This window comes from Zootoca vivipara, chromosome 6 (genome assembly GCF_963506605.1).
Source record: "Zootoca vivipara chromosome 6, rZooViv1.1, whole genome shotgun sequence".
Lineage (NCBI taxonomy): Eukaryota > Metazoa > Chordata > Lepidosauria > Squamata > Lacertidae > Zootoca > Zootoca vivipara.
The window spans coordinates 42647076-42666791 of record NC_083281.1 but is presented as its reverse complement, the minus strand read 5'-3'; the positions used below and the strand labels follow the sequence as shown (position 1 = coordinate 42666791).

The window sequence follows — 19716 nt, the reverse complement described above, 5'->3', positions numbered from 1 at the left end:
GGTTTAGGCGCCGCATCCGGCTCATTGCGGGAAGTCAAGATGGCGGCGGGTAAGTGCGGGAAGCAGCTCTTTCCCTCCGCCGCCCCCCCTCACCGGGAATAAAGGGGGCCCCGCTGGGGGGTGACGTTGTAGAACTCAGTCCTCTTATTTTGGAAAGGCTTGAGGGGGCGGAGTAAGTGGGGAGGGGGCTGGTCTGGGTTTCCGCTCCCTCCCCTCTGCAGAGTGTACTTGCGGTGCAGGGAGGCGCTCTGAGCCACTGCTCTTGGAAAGGGAGGAGGGCGAGGCGGCCTGGCCTAGGTGCAGGAGAGACCCGTAGTGGGGAGCAGGGGGAGGAGGAGGAAGGGAGGCGGGGAAGATTCCCTCGCTTTGCAGAAACTGCAAAAAGCGAGCAAGGAGTTGGGTTTGTTTTTGTAGCTCAGGACGTCCTTCGCTTCTGGTGTGCCTAAGGCGGCCGCCCGAATTATCCCCTAGCCCGTCTTTCCAGGTGCTGCCCCCTCTCCACAAAGGGCCATAGAACTGTAGAGTTGGCAGGGTCCCACCCAAGGGTCATCTAGTCCGACCCTCAGCAAGGATGGCCATCCAACCTCTGCTTAAAAACCTCAATTGAAGGAAAATCCACCAGCTTCCCAGGTAGTCCATTCCAATGTCAAGCAGCTGTCACCACCCACAACTTCTTAATGTTTAGTCAGAATCTCATTACTTGCAGTTAGAATCAGTTGGTTTGGGTCCTGCCCTCTGGAGTAGCAGAAGACAAGCTTGCTCCATCTCCCCTTAAGGCAGTGTTTCTCCTTAAGGGGTCCTTGTGCCAGGCTGAGAAAAGGGGTGGGGCTCTATCACTGAGCTATGGTCATTTCCCATCACCTAAACAGCAGAATTCAGCAGAGCTGTGTTGCCCAAACAGGCTTTAATGAATTCTAAAGCACATATTCATACTAGTGTAGAGTTGCTATCTTGTTTTGCCCACAGATACAAAGTAACATGAAATGTTAGTGTAACAGTAGCTCATTTGTTCATAAACTGGTGAGAGGTGCAGATTTCCTGGTACTGTGGAAACTTTAAATCTCAAAGTAGACTTCCCTAGAGAGTCTCTGCCAGCCAGAGTAAACAATACTGTACTGAGCTTGAGGGACAAACTGACTGATTTGGTCATATAATGCAGGTTCCTCTGTTCCTTTGTAGCACAGTTAAAAGTTATCCTGATGTGTTTGTAAACTGCAATAGTATCAAATCTGAAGGTGACTGAATTATCTTCTTGTTCCAATTTAATGTTTTAAAAATACTTGATTGTTATTGGACAGTGGCCTTGTTTGCACTTTACTTTAAACCATTGGTAAGCTGAACTATAATTTAAAAGTGAATATGCAGTCTGCAAGTGCACAGGGAGACAAATGAAGCAACATTGCTCCTCCATGTACCTGTAGTGCCAACTGGGAGCTACTAGGGTTGTGTCTGAACCTTGGCTTAGTTTCTCCGGAAATAAGACATACCCATAAAATAAGCCGTAGCAGGATTTATAAGCATTTGTGCAATATAAGCCATACCCCGAAAATAAGACATAGTGATAGACGCAGTTCTGGAGGGCGCCAAGGAAGAGGCTAGGCTGGACACGTAATTAAAAAATAAGACATCCCCTGAAAATAAGCCACCATGTGCTTTTTTGAGGAAAAATAAATATAAGACTGTGTCTTATTTTTGGAGAAACACAGTAGTTCCAAACAAACCACAAGCCAGAGTTCAGATATGATCATGTTTGGATGTGAACTGTATCTTGGATCTCAATAATACAGGAGTGGGGAAGAGCAAAGTGACTGATTAGTTGCCTTCAATGTTTTTTGCCTCACTTGGAAGTAATCCTCATAGAGATCAGTAACACTTACTTTCAAATAAATGTGCTTAAAGCTGAAACCTTAATTTTGCAAAGGGTTCAAAGAACCATGTAAAGGTAGATAACTAGTATTCCTATTTACAGGTGATTGTAAATTAGAGTTCTTTTTGGACTCATCTCTGATCTAGCATCTGCAACTCTTTAGCACTGGACCATGCTGGCTCTTAAATTTACATTTATAAAATGTAAAGTTTGGAGTATGTGTAATAAAAAGCATACCATGTTTACTATCTCTACAAAAAAATTGTTTCATTTTTAGTCAGCTTTTTCTGATTTGTATGTGAGTTAAATAATGTTTATTAGAACAGCTCTAATGAATCTGAGGGAGACATTTGTTAGGTAGTGTAGTCTTCGGAGGAGAAGATTTCTTCTAGCACAGATGCAGTTGCAGGGGAAGGAGAGCATGAGATCTCTTCAGCTAGCTTCTATTTTGTCCTTTTCTTTTTTGCAGGCAACTGAGAACCACTTTGACTGAAGGGAAGCCTTGAGTATAGATTTCCCTTAGCTTCTTCTAGTCTGGAGAGAACATGGTAGCAAAGGGTTACTTTAAAAAAGAAAAGGGAAAAAAGAATCCATGCAAGCAGCATCATGGCAAGTAGCACTTTCCGCTCCCGTTTAAATCTAAAAGTCACTTTCTTAAATGATTCAGTTTCCAGGAGCAAGCGATCCTTCGAAGAGTTTCAAGAGGAGAAGCAACCAGACACAAAGAGACACAAACTCTCCTGCTTGCCTTTTGGTGCACTTGCAGATCCCTCCTCATCAAGCAATGGAATAGCAGCTTCCGCAGTGTGTTCTGTGGCCACCAATGGACAGCCTGATAATAGCAACACAGATGACTTACTAGATGACAGCTTACTGGACCCTTCAGATGGGGAACTCTCAGACTTCTCCACTGGACTCACTTCAGAAGCTGAAGACGAACTTTTGTTAGATAGTCAACCACGCTGCCCAGAGACTTCAAATTCCATAGCATTTGAACCAGATGCAGAACATGTTGGAATTTTGTGTACATTAGGATCCTCTAAGCCTTCTGGTACTCTAGATCTAGAGTCTAGAAAAACAGAGCCACTGTCTCCAGCTCACCCTTTAGTCTGTTCAAGTGCTTGCAGAAATGACTCTGAAAGTCCAGAAAGTGGGAGTGACTTGAGCACAAGCACAGGGTCTCAGAACCAAGCTAGATTTGGATTGGATTCAAACAGTTCTGTGCTTCCAGAAGCTTTGCCAGTTGCAACAGCTGCCTTGAGTCTGCAAAAAGAGAACCATGTGTCTGGGGTATTGGATAAAGAAGCTGCTCAGGCAGTGGTTGATGATAACTTGGAAAGAGTGAGCCAGCTCATGGCGAAACCTGAGAGAGCTGAAGGGCCCTGCAAGGAACAAGCTTCCCTAAATCAAAATGACCTAGGAGAAGAGAGTGCAAACAGCCCACCACAAGAGGCTGAAGGAGGATTGGATTCTGCTGGCTTGCATGAAGAGGCTGCACCTTCCTGTTCCACTTCCATCAGTGATCAAAGAAAGGCATATATGGAAGGTCCCAGCATCAAAGAGCCAAATTGGTCAGCACCGCCTCCCCTGGTGCCTGCAGCTAGGCTTGCTTTCTCGGTCTTGGTGTGCTATGCTCTCCTTTCTCTTCTGCATCTGTTGTGCGGCTCTGCACCCTAGGTGGGAGAGGGTTGTATTTGATGTGTGTATGTGCACAAGAATACTAAAGCCTGGCGGTACTTTTCATATATCATTTATTTATTTATTTATTTAATAATAATAATAATAATAATAATAAATAAATAATGTGTCCCTTTGTCTTGCATAGATCAGGCATCCCCAAACTTCGGCCCTCCAGATGTTTTGGACTACAATTCCCATCTTCCCCAACCACTGGTCCTGTTAGCTAGGGATCATGGGAGTTGTAGGCCAAAACATCTGGAGGGCCGCAGTTTGGGGATGCCTGGTCTACATGTCCCAAGTTTTCAGGAGAACCAGTGTGGTTCTGAAACTGCCTGACAAACTTGTTTCTTGTTCACCACATAGATTGCTCAGTTTATATTCTTCTATTTCCACCTTTCTCCCTTCTTCCTTCCACTGCAATGCTCTGTTTCCAGTTTTCTGCAGGAACATGGAATTCTCAGCCATGGAAGGTGTTGCCCACATGCTGAGATCTTCGACAGTAATGAGGGCTAGAAACTTTCCCTCAAAACCAGGAATTCAAGATTCTCAGGAGATCTTGCATACATCTGGTGGTGGTACACAATGCCTACAGTCGTATGATGCCTTACATCTTGCAAATGGAGCTAGTTGTAGAAATGTGTCTTATTTAGATTATGGCATCCATGTAACGCTGCCTTGTGTATAAACTGACTCTGCCTTATTTAATAGTTTATTCATGATATAATTTTTTATATTCTTGAAGATGAGCTAAGCATTGCCTCCTCTTCCCCACATAATTTTGTTGTTTAACAGATTTTCACCAAACTTTACATGGGGTGTTTTGATTTTTGTGAAAACCATTGTGGGAGATGAAGTATACCCTCCCAAGCTTGGAACAATTTTCATTTGTTCAATTTAAAAATTATGTGGTGCTGAACTGTAAATTAAACCTGTAAATGGTCTCCAAAAGGTATGCACTAAAATAGTAAATAAAAATTAATGTTAAAAACAAGTTTATGAAGAGCCAGATAAATAAAATCAATAGTTAAAAGTATATTTATGCTAAATTATGGATTAAAAGTACCCCTCAATTAGTGCAAGGTGCAAGGAACCTCTGTAAAATCATGCCCTCTAGTCTTTGTGTGCTTAAATTCTCTCAGCAACACATCGTATTTGTCTAGCAGATGGCTTTGCAATTCTTAGCAGTTTTGTCATTTTCTCTCCCATCCTCCAGTCCTGTAAGGCCCCGATGTCGGATATACATTGAAGAGGCAAAACTTGAGTCCAGCAAGAAAAAATACATCAATGCTGTCCTTGCCCATGCTCAGCATGCTGAACTCATAGGTAAGCTGGAGGTGGAATCAAAATTTTTCTGAGGTTCCTTTTTTCTGCTGGCATAAAGTGTTGCCATTGGGTAAGGGTTGATTCAGAAAGTGTTTCTCTCTCTGCTGGAGCTGGAGACTTGGTGGCATGGAATTTTGTGCAATTAATTTTTGCTTTTATACCTGCCCCTCAGCCTAATTGGGGTGAGACAGGAGTTTTTCACCTGACCTTCCCTTATATTTATTGCATTTATATCTGTCCTTCCTTTATCCTGGCTTTCAGGGGATTAACTCATCTTATTACTGCAAAAAACTCTGTAAGGTAGTTTCACTTAAGAACAAGCTGAAAGTCTAAAGTCTTAGTGGCTGATCAAGGGTTTGAACCCACATCCCACCAGTCCCCCCCCCAATCCATCCGCCCCCCCCCCCCCGCCTCCGATTCTAGCTACAGTGTCCTGACTCTCCTAGGGCAGGCAACTTGCCTTTCTTGCCAAAATATCATATGACCATTTTGCTCAGCAGCACTTTTGTGATACTGGATGCCAGTTCTTTCTGCCACAGTGTGCACTGCATTGCAGTTACAAGTAGGTAGCAGTGTTGGTTTGCCATAGTCAAATCAAAATACAGTGGTACCTCGACTTGCGAACAACTCGACAACCGAATTTTTCGACTTACGAATGGGGGTAATGGCCGCTGCGCTTACAAATGTCTCGACATCCGAAAGGAAACCGCGGCGGTTTTAGATTTTTTGACTTACGAATTTTTAGATAGGGTTGCTTCGACTTACGAATTTGTCCATTTCCAATGCATTCCTATGGGAAATCGCGTTTCCAATGGCGTTTTCGACTTACGAATTTTTTGACCTACGAAGGTGCCTTCGGAACAGATTAAATTAATAAGTCGAGGCACCACTGTATGAACAAAAGCTCATACCAATAACAAACTTAGTTGGTCTCTAAGGTGCTACTGGAAGGAATTTTTTTATTTTGTTTTGACTGCATTGTAGATTAGTGGTGGGCAGGATGGAGGTCAAGGGAAGGACACAGGTTGTTCTAGATGGCCTTTGGATTCTTCAAGACACTCTCCTTGGAGTTGTAAAGAGGAAGGCACTCCCCTCTGCCCCCTATCGTCCAGTGGTGGTTTATTTATTCGTTTCTTCAGGGGCAAATGAAGAGACCTTTAGAGGAAGACCAGTTTTGTTGCTTCTTGCCCAAAGTCAGTCTGTCTTTCTGTCTGTCTCTCTGCACATGGAATACTAACAAGGTGCTGGGCTGCTTCCAGTGTATGGATTGAGGACAAATCATGTGGGCAGAAGGAAAACTCTAATTAGGATCCTATTTTTCTTTTTTCACTGTGCCTTTCAAATTAATATGCAACGTGTACATTCAGAGTTCTGGCACGTCACACCAAAATTGCTCATGAATGCTTCGTGTAATGTGCACAAGCTGTTTATTAGCACAAACATGTATTATCTTGCGTAGCTTTAGGCATAGAATTGGTGGACTGGCATGGGAAGGAGAGGCAATCCTAGGCCAGAGCAGGAAGCAAGGCTTTTGGCTGCTGCTCAAAAAGGGGACTCTTTAAGTAGCTCTGAGTTTTGCTATAACAGCCCCACATTCTTCTGATTTTTCCTGTAGGCTTTATGTTGGTGTGTGATTTTTGCCTTGATCAATCAGCAGAACAAACACCTGAGGCACATTTACCATGTTCTGGCTGCATCTGCCATGGAGGTCCAGGGGCACTCCAGGCACATGAACCTGGAGATGGCTTGAGAGCGGTTTCCCTGTGGCGCAGTGCACCAGTAAATGCTAAATGGGAGGGGGAACTAGGGGGGGAACCCTTTCCTGTGCCACTGCCTGGTAAGGACAGGCAGAAAACAGCTGAGTGATGGATTTAACTCCTAAAAGAGCCCTCTCTTACAAGTCAGAACTTAGGCTGCTATGTGGCTCTCGTGGCAGAGAGCCTGGGGAAATGAGCAAGGACAAAGGATTGCCTCTTGTATGTATGGGTTGGGTTATGACCATGGATGTTGCATGCATACCATGTTCTCCCATGGTACCCTGTTTCTCCGAAAATAAGACGTAGCCATAAAATAAGCCATAGCAGGATTTTTAAGCATTCAATGAATATAAGCCATACCCCGAAAATAAGCCATAGTGATAGGCTTATCACTATGTATGGTACAGTTTAACTACAAGATTAAACTGTACCATACTTAATAAAAAAATAAAAAAGACATCCCCTGAAAATAAGCCAAAGTGGGTTTTTTTGAGGAAAAATAAATATAAGACGGTGTCTCATTTTTGGAGAAACACGGGTATGTGTCCACATGTGTGAGAACACAATGCAAGTCCAAAGTCATCCCTGCTTCTTGCCAGCAGGTGGTGCCAGAACACAGTGGAGGAAGTAGAGCACAGCCGGAATGCACCCAGAGATGGGCCTGTTCCTCTCAGCTGACAAAATGACTTGACTGGGCCTGTTAACCTGTTGTTGTTAACCTGAGCATGCAGCTTCCTCTGGCTCCTGGGGACAGTAGGGGGTGGCAGTGACCTCACCAGTCTTCCAGTTGAGCCTTGACTTGGTTTTTAAAACATGGATACATTAAAGGTGAGGGCTTACTTCATGCATTGAATCAGTTATGGTTTTTTTTTTAAATGCTGGTGAATGTAAACATTGGAAGCTATCGAAATATCACTGCTTGTGATGGGGAGGCAAACTCCCGTTGCTAGCAGCTCTTTGCAAGTAACATTAGACACCCTCTGCTTCTGCACAGCCTTCGGACAACTAAATCATCACTGGTGTTGAAGATATTGTTTGCTCCAGTGAGCCAGGGAGGAGCGGGGTATAGGTTTGTGGAAAGATTTCTTACTTCCTGCCTTTCCCTGACTGAAATTCTCCACTCAGGAAATTAGCTTTCACAGGTCATTAGCAACATAATGGGGTATTTCAAACAGTACATCTACAACCTGCTGTCCAGAACACTTCTGGAGCCTCCCTTATCCTGAGTTGGCATGACTCATCCTTATTTGGAAGATCCATTCTAAAGAACAGTGTGCTTCAGTATTTCACAGTAAACTTAATTTGTGCCTCCACAGTAGCCATTTCTTCCCCAAAACTCAACATGCATGTTTAGACCATCAGCATAGGATCCTTACATATTTGACTTTTTCTGTGTAATACACTGCCTAGCATAGCGTTCCCCAGTCTGGTGCCCTCCAGGTGTTTTGGACTACCAGCACCCAGCAGCGTTGGCCATACATGGTTCAGCTGTTTGGAGTTGAGAGCCAGAGGGCACCCAGTTGGGGAAAGCTGGCCTAGAATGTGGCTAGTGCCAAAGATGCACCTTTTAACTTTATTGAACGTCTGGGGTGGCCTATGTGGTTACCCTCTACAGCAGCTTCCATCATCCGTAGCCATTGGCCATAGTGACCGGCGCTAATAGGAATGGAATTCCAACAACATCTAGAGGGCATTGCATTACCTACCCCTGTGGTACCTGATGCAAACACACTGGGTTGCATTGCCTTGCTCTGCCAAATTTCAGATGAAGTCAATGAGTTGCAGCAGCTGATGTTGACCGTGACCGCTGAAAACCGCTACGGGGAACCCGGATTTGCGCACCCAACAGACCTGACCGTAAGGTACTGTGTTACCCTTCATGAAAGCAAGGGCAGCAGAACCCCAGTGGCAGGTTTCCCTCCTTAAGAAACAGAATAACTTGCTTAAAACTGTTTTCAAGAAGGTAAAAAAGCTGCTGAACGAAGATGCATTTGTTATAAGCTTTTTGTGCACTAGAGTCCTCTTCAGATGCATTAAGTCACAGTTACCTGTTTGGGGGGTGGGAATAGCAAACATTGGGGTCAGACAGCATTGAAATGGGAGAGAAATGCAGAATGGTAATTTGCAACCCCAGTAGTTGCAAGGGGAGGACTATTGCTTTCATGTACAGGTTGAGAGTTTCCCAGATGCCCCTGGCTTACCTCTGTTGGAAACATACGGTCTACATACGAAATGATTCAGCAAGGCGTAGTAGAAGAAAATCTTCCAAAGGACAGATGGGATACTGGGTGGGTGGGATGGGGTGCTTTACATTAATTTATACTTACTGTTGTTCTACCCCTAACCTGATGCAGGAACTATGCACAGCGAGCTAAGAGGACAGCCCACAGATATTCCCTTAGCCAGTGGGTCGATAGGAACAATCGCAACCTCCGTCGTTTTGAGAGTGTCCCTGATCGCTTCAGGCGCAGCCCTATCTCAAGCTAGAAGGGTCTCATCATTGAAATTAAGTTGTCTTTTATCTGCGCTTCAAAGTTGATTGTCAGCTTCATTATTATTATTATTGTTATTATTGTTGTTATTATTATTATTATTAATTTCAGTTTTTAAGTTAAGGCCTGTTTATAGTTTGTTTTTGTTAGAAATTTTTGTTCAACTTGACCTTGAACCTCTCCTCTGCCAAATTTTTTATATATTTTTGGCATTTTGATGTTTCACCAAGCAGTTTGATACTGTATGCTATGGCAATTTTTTATAAATGCTTGTGCCTTTGAAATATCCTGTAGTGTGTTCTCTTCTCTTTCTTCCTCCCTGCCTCCCAGTGAGTGATTGACTGGTTTGCATGTGCAGCTCAGTTATATGTTTCTGTACCATTTTTAGAACTCTGGAGGTGAATTAAGGCATGAAGGGTTGCAGGCAAAGCATTCATGTCACATTACACACAAGAGTTTTGTAATCATGGCAACTCACACATTCAGTTGCCAAGACCTCAAGTAGTGAGAGATGGAGAGGACCTTTAGGGGTGAATGAGAGGTATTATTCTTCCTGTCTGTGAAATGGGTCTTGGAGATGGGCTCAGAACAAATCAACGTCCTTCAATGCTGCATCATTTCCTTAAAGAGGGAACTTGTGTGGTTTATCACATATCAATTTGAAAGCAAAACAAAGCATCCCAAAAATAAGGTAGTGATTTCTGTACATTTGGAGGCAGGCATCAGTTAATCTGCTCACTTACCACACCAGTGTGACTGCCTGCTGCCCTCAGTAAGAGAATGCTACCACACTGTCAGGCAGACTCTTACTTGTGCAATAATTTTAGGTAAAAAAAGAAACAGCATGTGTTCCTGCTACTCCGGTCATCGAGGCAAGATCCCACCTCTCCCTCTACCCCTCTCTGCTTGCTAAGGAGCAAGAGGAAGAGATGGGATCTTTTCTGTCATACAGGAAGCTTTGGAGTAGGAGAAATGCATGTTTTCCTTCTTTTTGGAGCTTCAGGGAGCTTTGGATGAGACTCTCCTCTCTCCAGCAAGTATAGGTTTTGAGTGAAGGGTAAGTCTTCACCAGGGAATGGGAGGTATAAGGAAAAAAATGTCCCCTTTGCCTTCCCTGCTTCTAAAGTTGTCAACCCCCAGGACTCCTGATCTCCCGCGCACCTCGGCCTGAACAAGATCCCTGTTCCAGACTGGCTTGAAAGCTGAAGACAAGCACCTCCTGCAAGATTTTGTTTCAGGTTCAACTTGTGAGACACTTTGTAGGTGTGTGCGGTGTGCTGGCCTTTTGTCTCACTGAGCAACTCGGAAGCTTGTTTTTAAAAGGTACTGGACAAACCCAAAGAGAAGGGTTGGTCTGTTGGTAGCTAACAGCCACCATAGCTTTGCAAGGAATGCCCCTTCATAATGAGGAAAGGGGGGGGGAGTGAAGGTGTTTTGACTTTTCTACCTCCAATATCAAAAGGTAATGTGACTTTTTAAAGTACAGGATGAAGGAGCAGGAAAAAATAATTGCAATGAGGGAGTGTGAAAGAGAGTAGTTTTTTTGCTCTGCTCAAAGCTGCCACTGCTGTGACACGTTACAGGTAGGTAGCCATGTTGGTCTGACGTAGTCAAAATAAAAAAATTCCTTCCAGTAGCACCTTATAAGTTTGACTTAGTTGGTCTCTAAGGTGCCACTGGAAGGAATTATTTTATTTTGTTTCCACTGCTGCGACAGTTTTGGAAGTAGTGCCTTGTGCAGGAGGAGACCTGGAAGTCAATTGCCCTTTTAAGGAACAAAGGCAGAGATGCTGAACTTCTGTCATCCTCTGACAAAAAGCTTCTAAGGAGAGAACTCTGTGGTTTTAAACATCTTGGGATATTTCTAGGGCAACTGTCAGAGTCTAATTGTTTGCTAGAAATTAATCTCCCCGCCCCCTGCTCCTGCAAACAGTCTGTGAAGCTATTCCTGTGCTGTGTGGCAAAGCATCTTCTCGGGGAGTCCTGTTGGAATCAATTGCATAAAGCCTGAATCAATCGAGAGTGCATCTTGGTGTGTGGGTACTCTTAAGTATATTTTGTTGGGGATTGCCCGGAGTGGTTGGGGCAACCTAATCAAATAGGTGTCATATACATAATTAAATAATAATAATTAAGCATTTGGGTCCCCACAGATGAGTGCCAGAGTAGAACCACAGAACGCCTGCAATACTGAATGCCCCTGTGTACATCCTAAGTGCATTTTAGCCGCCACTGGGTCCTACACAGGTTCACAAGAGGTGTCTTATCTTTCATGTCAGCACAGCTCTCTAGGCAGGAATTTGTGCTTTGCATCTTTGAGTTACTGCAAACCAATAGGGTTGCCAGACTCAATAGAGGACAGGACTTCTGTGCCTTTAATTGCCCTGCTCTTTTTTGAGTCTGGAAACCTTAAAGAGAAACCAGCAGACCCTTTGTTTAATTTCCAAGCAAAGGGTCTGCTGGTTTCTTTTTAAGGTTTCCAGACTCAAAAGAGAGCAGGGCAATTAAAGGCACAGAAGTCCTGTCCTCTATTGAGTCTGGCAACCCTACAAACCAATGGTTAAAAACAGTAAATGAGGCACCAGCTCGCAAATAAAGTCCCCATATTTTGCGAGTTCACTCCATTGCATTCACATGAGCTCCTAAAGCTGGAAGTAGGTGGCGAATTCTAATGATGTAATTTGCCCTACAGCTGGAAGTGGGACAGAAAATCACTCACAGCTGAAATCTGGATTTCCCACCTGCCAAGACATTTAATTGGATGTCCATTCTGAACTGGAGCTTGGCAATTGTTGGAAGGGCAGGGGAGAGAGATTACCATTTTCCATGGAGTGTTATGTTGTAGTCAGTCTGGTACGTAGGAAGCTGCCTTATACCAAGTTAGACCCTTATTCGAACAACAATTGACAGCAGATCCCAAGGGTTTCAGGCAGGGGTCTTTAGTCTCTACTTGGAGACTGAATCTGTGACATTCCACGTATGGTGGAAATCCTCTACCATGATCCCTTACAAACCTTTCCTGTGGTTCAGTCCATACTCTTCTCAAATAATGCAGTATCACCTTGGATCTCATTTAATGCATTTTATCTCTGTCCTCCTGAAATTTCCCCACATAGCCAGCTCTGTTGTATACTACAGCATGTTCTGATTGCATCTCTCCTTTAAAGATCTCTCTGCAGAGTCTGAGGGTGCTTTTTGATTGCTTGACAGTCCTCTCTCTGAAGCGTGGAATTGCTTTCAGCCTGTGTGTTTGTTTCTTCTCCCGCTAATGGCATTTATTGTCGCACATTTTAAAAGGCTGCAATTACAGGGGATAATGATATCATGCACATACTCATATCACACACCCCAACACTTTACCACTCGCAGGAAGCCAATTTGGATGCTGAACGTGGAAAGGGTAGGTGAGTCTTGACATCCATTCCCCCACTTTAGGTTCTAGTTGTGGGAGGGGGTGGGAGGGAAAGCTGTACTGCTTTAAGGTGTGTCAGACCTGTGCAGAAGTCCTGACAAGAAGTCCAAAAGGCACATGGTGGATGATGTGCCAGATTGGGACTTCCCAAGTCATGCTATACTGTCCAGGGGGATGGAAATGCTGTAATATGGAGAGCATACTCTAGGACAGGCATCCCCAAACTGCGGCCCTCCAGATGTTTTGGCCTACAACTCCCATGATCCCTAGCTAACAGGACCAGTGGTTGGGAAAGATGGGAACTGTAGTCCAAAACATCTGGAGGGCCGAAGTTTGGGGATGCCTGCTCTAGGAGGTCTGGAAGTAAGGCCCATCACTGGACCCCCTAGCTCAGTGATGGCCAAACTTGGTCCTCCAGCTGTTTTGGGACTACAATCCCCATCATCCCTAACCACTGGTCCTGTTAGCTAGGAATGTTGGGAGTTGTAGTCCCGAAACAGCTGGAGGGCCAAGTTTGGCCATCACTGCCCTAGCTGCTGTGGCTAACCTTTGACCACCAGATGTTGCATTACGAGATGCCATCTTTCTTAACCATTGGCCATGCTGTCTGGGGTTGATGGGTGTTGTAGCCCAATGACACCTGGAGGACCCTTGCCGCTCTTTATTCCCCCCCCACACACCTTCACCTGTTCCCAATGAGCCATGGGAGATCCTGCCCTCCCCCTTCCGCAGTATGTCCTAAAAGAGTTGGGGGTAGCCATGGTACTGGGAAGATCAGAGACAGCGTTTTGTCTCTTTTGTGCTACTCCTAGCTTCTGGGGCCTCTGAGTGAAGTCACAATCCCGTGCCCCTTTCTCTAGCTCCCCTCTGGGGTGTAGAGGAAGTGAGAGGTGAGCAGACAAGCAGGAAATGAATGTGGCTGTTGGGCCCTCCACTGGCCTCTGACCGACCCAACCAACACCTGGCACTGGCCATGAAAGGATGTGACCAGGGGAGTCGCTGTGCAGCCCTTGGAACACAAGGGACGCACACACTGCTGGAAACTCAGTACCACAAATAGAGCACAGAGACGTAGCCAAATTAGGCTGAATGTCCACTGCTTGCTCAGGACTCCAGCTGGAAGGAGGCTCTCCTTTGGCAGCCAAAGATGGAGCGCTAAATCAAACCACAGTCCCAAACTACTTTCCCTCCCTCTGTGGGTGGGGCCTGAGAAACAGCTGAGTATCATGGGAGCAAATTGTAGTACCCTACTAACTAGAGCAATATCAAACCTGTGGGGAATGTCCTACATGGGGAGATAACTCACTTGGGATGGAGTTCAGATTATGGGTATGTTTGAAATGCTTCCCTATCTCAAAAATTGTGCCTCTGTGGGAAGTGAACATATCAGAGAGCAAAGTTCTAGGCTAGCCCTGAAAAGCTACATTTCTATGTACAGGGAGTTGTTTTTGTTTTAGTGCAGGAAGCCTAATGAAGGAGCGTCTCCACCCCCATTGTTCTACCCGGACACTGAGGTCCAGCACCGAGGGCCTTCTGGCCTTCTGGCGGTGGTTCCCTCGCTATGAGAAGCCAAGTTACAGGGAACCAGGCAGAGGGCCTTCTCAGTAGTGGCACCTACCCTGTGGAACGCCCTCCCACAAGAGGTCAAAGAGAACAACAATTACCAGACCTTTAGAAGGCATCTTAAGGCAGCCCTGTTTAGGGAAGCTTTTAATGTTTGATGGATTTCTGTATTTTAATGTTTTGTTGGAAGCTGCCCAGAGTGGCTGGGGGAACCCAGCCATATGGGTGGGGTATTATTATTATTATCATTATCATTATTTATTTATTTATTTATTTATTTATTATTATTATTATTATTATTGCTACTTGCTAACTCAAACTGTACGATCTGAAGAACTCCTGTACAAGGTGTTACTGTGTGCTCACTTTGGGAAAGTCTCATCCCATGAACCTGCCGTTTCAGAAAATGAACCCTTCGAAAACTGGCTAAGAAAGCTCCCGTCTCCCCATGCAAAACCCCCCAAACAAACCCCGATATATCATGTTTTTCACAAAGCGAGATGGAGGATCGGCGACCTTTTGAAATGTCGATCTCTTTACACTCAAAGGAGATGTTCCTGTCACTGTACATTTAAAAACATGGTTTATTGCTCAAAACTGTTATCACAGGTAACAACCTTTCTGTGTCTCCCAAGGCAGACAATCTGCTATCGGCCAACGTTTTGGCAAGAACTGAGGGGAGTGAGGCCTTTCCTCTGTTTTGCAACACATTGTGAGTAGCTGTTAATTAGGCGGTTCTGGACAACAACTCCCATTAGCCCCTGTCAGCCCAGCTGTGTCCCCAGCATCCTCAGCACTCTGCAGCCAGCATGATGGAAATTGTAGTCCAAAACCTCTGGAGAGCACCAGGGTGGTGTGGGGTGCCATCTGCCGGCACCTTGTGTGGAAGTTGATGGGAGGGGCTGGTTGCAAGTGGCTTTGCGTGGATGTTGAAAGCTTTAGAGCAGGCACTGACTTAGTCACCGATGAGAAGAGACACAATTTTGAAGAGGCACATTAACACCATGACAGAAACTGAAGCAACTAGACTTCTCCACCTGCAAATGAGCAAGCCCTTCCTGAGCTCAATGAAGGCAGAGATGAGGGGGACTGAGGAGGGCCTGCAAGCAGGAAAAACACAGTAATGCAAAAAAGGAGGCGGTCATGATGTCATCATGGAGACATCATCTCTAGGAACACTGCCTAGCATTGATATCATGCTTTAGAGCGACCAAAGCACTTTGTCAGACTTGTTATCTCCACAGTCCTTACAGCAACCCTGCAAGGTGGGCTTGAAGAGCCTTGCTGGATGGTTCCAGGGTGGGTCCCTTCCAGGATAGCAGCCTATCTCTCACTGTGAGCCAGCAAAAAGCCCCCGAGAAGCCCCAAAGCAGGGTATGAGCAGAACAGCCTCTCTCTCTTTCCCTTGACAAACAGGCATTAAGTGATACAGACAGTCTCAACACTGGGATTCCCAATTTATCCTCCACTAAAAGGCCAGTATTATCCCTATGCAACCAATTAGAGGTTGAGGGGAAGGATAGTGAGCTAGCTGCTCGTGTCTTGTTCAGGCCAGACACAGAGTTTGTGACTGGAGAAAAATCTGAAGCAGAGATCTGAGTCAGTCTGACTGACTCCTTTTTTCTTCCTTTCTTCTTCCCTTTCTCCTGTGCCTTAAGCCTGGCATGCAGACATTTAGCAAGTGGAATGGATTCCATGGCTTTATCAATGTGCCAAGAAATAATACATCCCTTATTAATTTTGGTACACGGAGTGGGGGTAGGGTTATTGTTGTTACATGCACAGGAGCAGGGCCAAGGAAGAAAGTGGCATCCCAACCTGTGGTCACAGCTCTGTCTCCTAATCACTATGCATACAAGCCCTTCTCCCTCCCTCCCTCCCGGCTAGTTTGCACATAAAACACTAATCCATCATTTGTTTAAGAAACAGTTAACTGTGAGTTGTCCCACAGATGATCCACCAAATCACGGTATGTTTCTTCAAAGTTTAGTCTGTTTTCCACCCACTCTTGCCTCACCTTTGTAGCTTGCCACATGTCTGAGTGATGGGGCAAAGCAAACCATGATTAAGGACAGGTCCTGGGTGTGCACATAACACTGAAGCCATGGTTAAAACTATTCAAGGCTTATAAGCCAACAATCATGGTTTGCTGGTAGTTGACCCTCATTAAGTTGCTTGGCAAGATTAGGATGGTCAAGCAAAAACCATGGTTAATAATTACAGGTAGGTAGCCGTGTTGGTCTGAGTCGAAACAAAATAAAAAAATTCCTTCAGTAGCACCTCAAAGACCAACTAAGTTTTTATTTTGGTATGAGCTTTCGTGTGCATGCACACTACTTCAGATATCTTCTTCAGGTATCTGAAGAAGTGTGCATGCACACGAAAGCTCATACCAAAATAAAAACATGGTTAATAATGTATAGTTTAATAAATTGTGGCTTAGTGTTGTGTGTGAACCAGGCCAACCGTGGAACCAAACTCCCCTAACAGGCCAGTTACTGAGTTCAACAGAGGAGGAATTAAGCCTCAGTCCAAGCCAACTTGGCATTTTGATGGAGCAATCAGAAGCCCATCTCTTCTCCCAGCGTGGGTGCAAGGCTTGGAGCGTGGAGCAACATGCAGAGGGCTTAATACTGAAGCACAACAGAGGAATCTTCCTCCTGCTCCTCCCTTATCACCTTCCACAGCATTGCCACATGCACAGATCTGTCCACTTTAACCATGAAAAGTTTCTTAATTGCAGAAAATTGTCCACCACTTCTCCCACGTTTCTGTCAGGAAAGACCAAGGCAGGAATCTGGTGATTTGATTAACCCTAGGGGAAAGAAAGAAATGATGGAAAAGATATGCCTTGCCCTTATTATACTGTGGGTGAGATGACTACCCTACAGCACGTAAGATGGGTTTGGGGTCAGAGCTCCAACTCAAAATGAGGCAAGTTTTTTTGAAATCCCAGTTGGTGAACTCGCATGGCTTCCTACACACAAGAACGGTGCCTGGTTTTTTAGTCTAGCTCCCCCTGCTACATGCATCAATCACACACATATTCCTGGTGCGTATCACATTCAAATCCTTGCTCAGCAATGAAGGATACTTGGAGGCCTTGGGTGAGTCACAGCTTAACCTACCTCGCAGGATTGTTGTGAGGTCAAAATACTGCTCTGAGAAAGGAATGGTCAGGTTCAAGTAAGTGAACCAAATTGATGATTCTCACATTTTGATTTTGTAGAAGACATTTTTAAGGGATTAAAAAAAGTAAGTCTCGTTGATAAGACACAATAAGGCAGTGATGCTAAGTAATGACAAAATTCATAATTTACAGCCCCCTTAAAAACAACCATAGCCCACCCCCTAAATCTAACAGCATCCATAAAGGAGGGTGAACCACCTTGAGCTTTTGCCAGCCAGTTGGAGTGAGTTTCTACATAGAGTCTTTCCCTCTCCAACCAATTTCAGCTCCTGTCTGAGAGGCTTTTGCCTCTGTGGCCTCTCATGCACTGACAAGCATGCAGTCGCCCTGGGCACTGCACTTCAAGGGGTGCCACAACAGTACCGTAGAAATGAGTGCAAGAGGCGGGGGGTGTCAAATTTTAGCATTGCACAGGGTGCCACTGAAATTTGAGAGTCCCAAATCCACCCCTGCTCTGACAAAGTTGCTGGGATAACTTGCAGAGCAGCTATCCCGTCCGTGTTGGTGCGAGGCTCCCCTAAACAAAGGTGCCTGACTTTGCATCAAGCAATCTTGGCACAATGCGAATTAAATTGGTGTGTTTGTTTGTTTTCAAGGATCAAAGTGTAGCTGCTTTGGCACACTGTGGGTGGACTACATCAGACCCGGCTAAGAAAAAATGGTTTGATAGGCGCAGATCCGAAGTACAGATTACAATGGGTTTCACAGCCATTTCCTGCTTTCCAGGGAACCCCTGGGGATCGTAGTTGGCATCTATCAATTTTGGTGATGATGGGCCTTGGCATCGGCAACAGATAATTGCCTGCACTAAAACTAGAGGGTCATCCAATAAAAGTGACAGTGATTTTAGCAGAGGGGAAAGAAAGCAGGGCTTCTTCACACAGCGGATAATTCACTCCAGGTGTCTGCTAATGGTGGTCACCAGTTTTCATCACCTTAGTTAAGGACTGGGGGAATCCATGGAGGGGCTAAGCTGTCAGTGGTGATTAGCTTTACAGGCATAAAATCAATCCCCCATGTCCACAGGCAAGACTAGCTACAAGGGGTCAGCAAGAGAGGAGGGCCACCACCACAGTTGTGCCCTGCTTGTGGGCTTCTTAATTGGCTGCGAGCTGCCCACAACTGGAAAGTGAATACCCAACTTGGTAGCCCAGGGACTTGGGACCTGTTGGCTGATGGCAGATCCCATCAGCCCCTGCAGCTAGCCTGGCCATCTGTCAGGGATGCTGGGAGTTGTAGTCAGTAGCATCTAGAGGGCCACAGGTTCCCCACCCCCAAGACCACCCCTTAGGTTCTTCTCAGCAAGGTTCTTCTTAATTTGTATAATCTCCAGCCCCTCACCAAACTACTATTCCCAGGATTCTTTGCAAAAGCCATGACAATAAAGTGGAATAAAACCAAAACAAGTTTGCAGCCTAGATGAGGCTCACCCTGGGAGAAAAACACCAGATGTTTCCACCATTCTTGTCCATAGTCGCCGTCAGATCTCTTTGCTATTCTACAGAACTGGAAGATTTGGGGTTTGAGTTGGGTTTTTTTTTTGCATTCTCTGTTGGTTATCCAGTTGGAGAAACAACATTAAATATACACCAAAACTTGGGGGGAAATCAAGAAACTCACAACTGCTCAAAGTAACTTATAATAAGCAGCTAGCGGAGTCCTGAGAGTCCAGGTGGAAAAATGTGTGCTTCTGGTTTCTTTTTCTCTTTGTTTAAAGCAGCCTTCGCCAACCTAATGCCCACCAGCTGTTTGGGACAACAGCTCACTTTGCTGGCCAGCTGGGACTGATGGGACTTGTAGTCCAAAACAGCTGGTAGGCACCAGATTGCCAGAGACTGTATTAAAGACACAAAATTGAATGCCTGCAAACAGTTGTTTCTACTTAAAGCACAAATGGCAAGACGTCTGCGTGGGATTTCTAGCCAAAGTCATTGGTTTGGTCTGTGGTCAGAGGGGACAGAGTGTTCTCCAGGATTGTCACGAAGAGGAGAGATGGAGGCAGTCGTGTCTGGAATCCAGGATAGCATTTCCTACTGAAAAACTGAGCTGTGGTAAGAAGAAAGCAAACCAGGAAGGAGCTGGAGCATTTCCCAAGAGACGAATGTTTCAGGACAAGACAGAGACAGACGGTCAAGGTGAAAGATGACGCTTCTCCTAGCCCCACCAGCAAATGCCCATTTGTTGGTGTGTGGGATACAGCCTAGTTCAAAGTATGCTGTAGCTCAGTACATTACCGAGTTTCTTTTCTATCCCAAATGGAGATGGGCTTGTTGGTTTTTTTCCTCCAGGGTATGGAAGGAGAGCCTTCTGCCTACAGTCTGCAGCAGCTGAACAGAACTCTTTCCAAACAGCTCTAAAAACCTTTCACTTCCCCAGTTGCCAAATCTTGGAGGGAGGGAGGGAAAGAGACAGAGAAGGAGAAACGGAGTCCA

The 19716-nt window shown here is 45.2% G+C and overlaps 1 protein-coding gene across 2 annotated transcripts; it reads left to right on the top strand.

Annotated features, from left to right (window-relative positions):
* Positions 1–69: 69 nt before the first annotated feature.
* On the top strand, positions 70–11477 carry S100PBP (S100P binding protein). Of its 2 annotated transcripts, none has more exons than XM_035120209.2 (4): positions 70–3438; positions 4761–4870; positions 8393–8590; positions 8982–9100. In XM_035120209.2, the coding sequence occupies exons 1-3, from the start codon at positions 2474–2476 to the stop codon at positions 8551–8553; spliced, it is 1236 nt and encodes a 411-aa protein (XP_034976100.1). In that variant the 5' UTR covers positions 70–2473; the 3' UTR covers positions 8554–8590; positions 8982–9100. The 2 variants fall into 2 exon arrangements, with proteins under 2 accessions (XP_034976100.1, XP_034976099.1); XM_035120208.2 differs by having other exon boundaries at positions 71–3438; positions 8393–8489; positions 8982–11477.
* The last annotated feature ends 8239 nt before the right edge of the window (positions 11478–19716 follow it).

Bases quoted from the DNA above. Each gene is read 5' to 3' on its own strand.
- S100PBP (XM_035120208.2), top strand. From the start codon at position 2,474: ATGGCAAGTAGCACTTTCCGCTCCCGTTTAAATCTAAAAGTCACTTTC. The intron at 3,439-4,760 runs GTCAGCACCGCC...CCCATCCTCCAG, and splicing joins AGCATCAAAGAGCCAAATTG to TCCTGTAAGGCCCCGATGTC. The intron at 8,490-8,981 runs GTACTGTGTTAC...AACCTGATGCAG, and splicing joins CCAACAGACCTGACCGTAAG to GAACTATGCACAGCGAGCTA.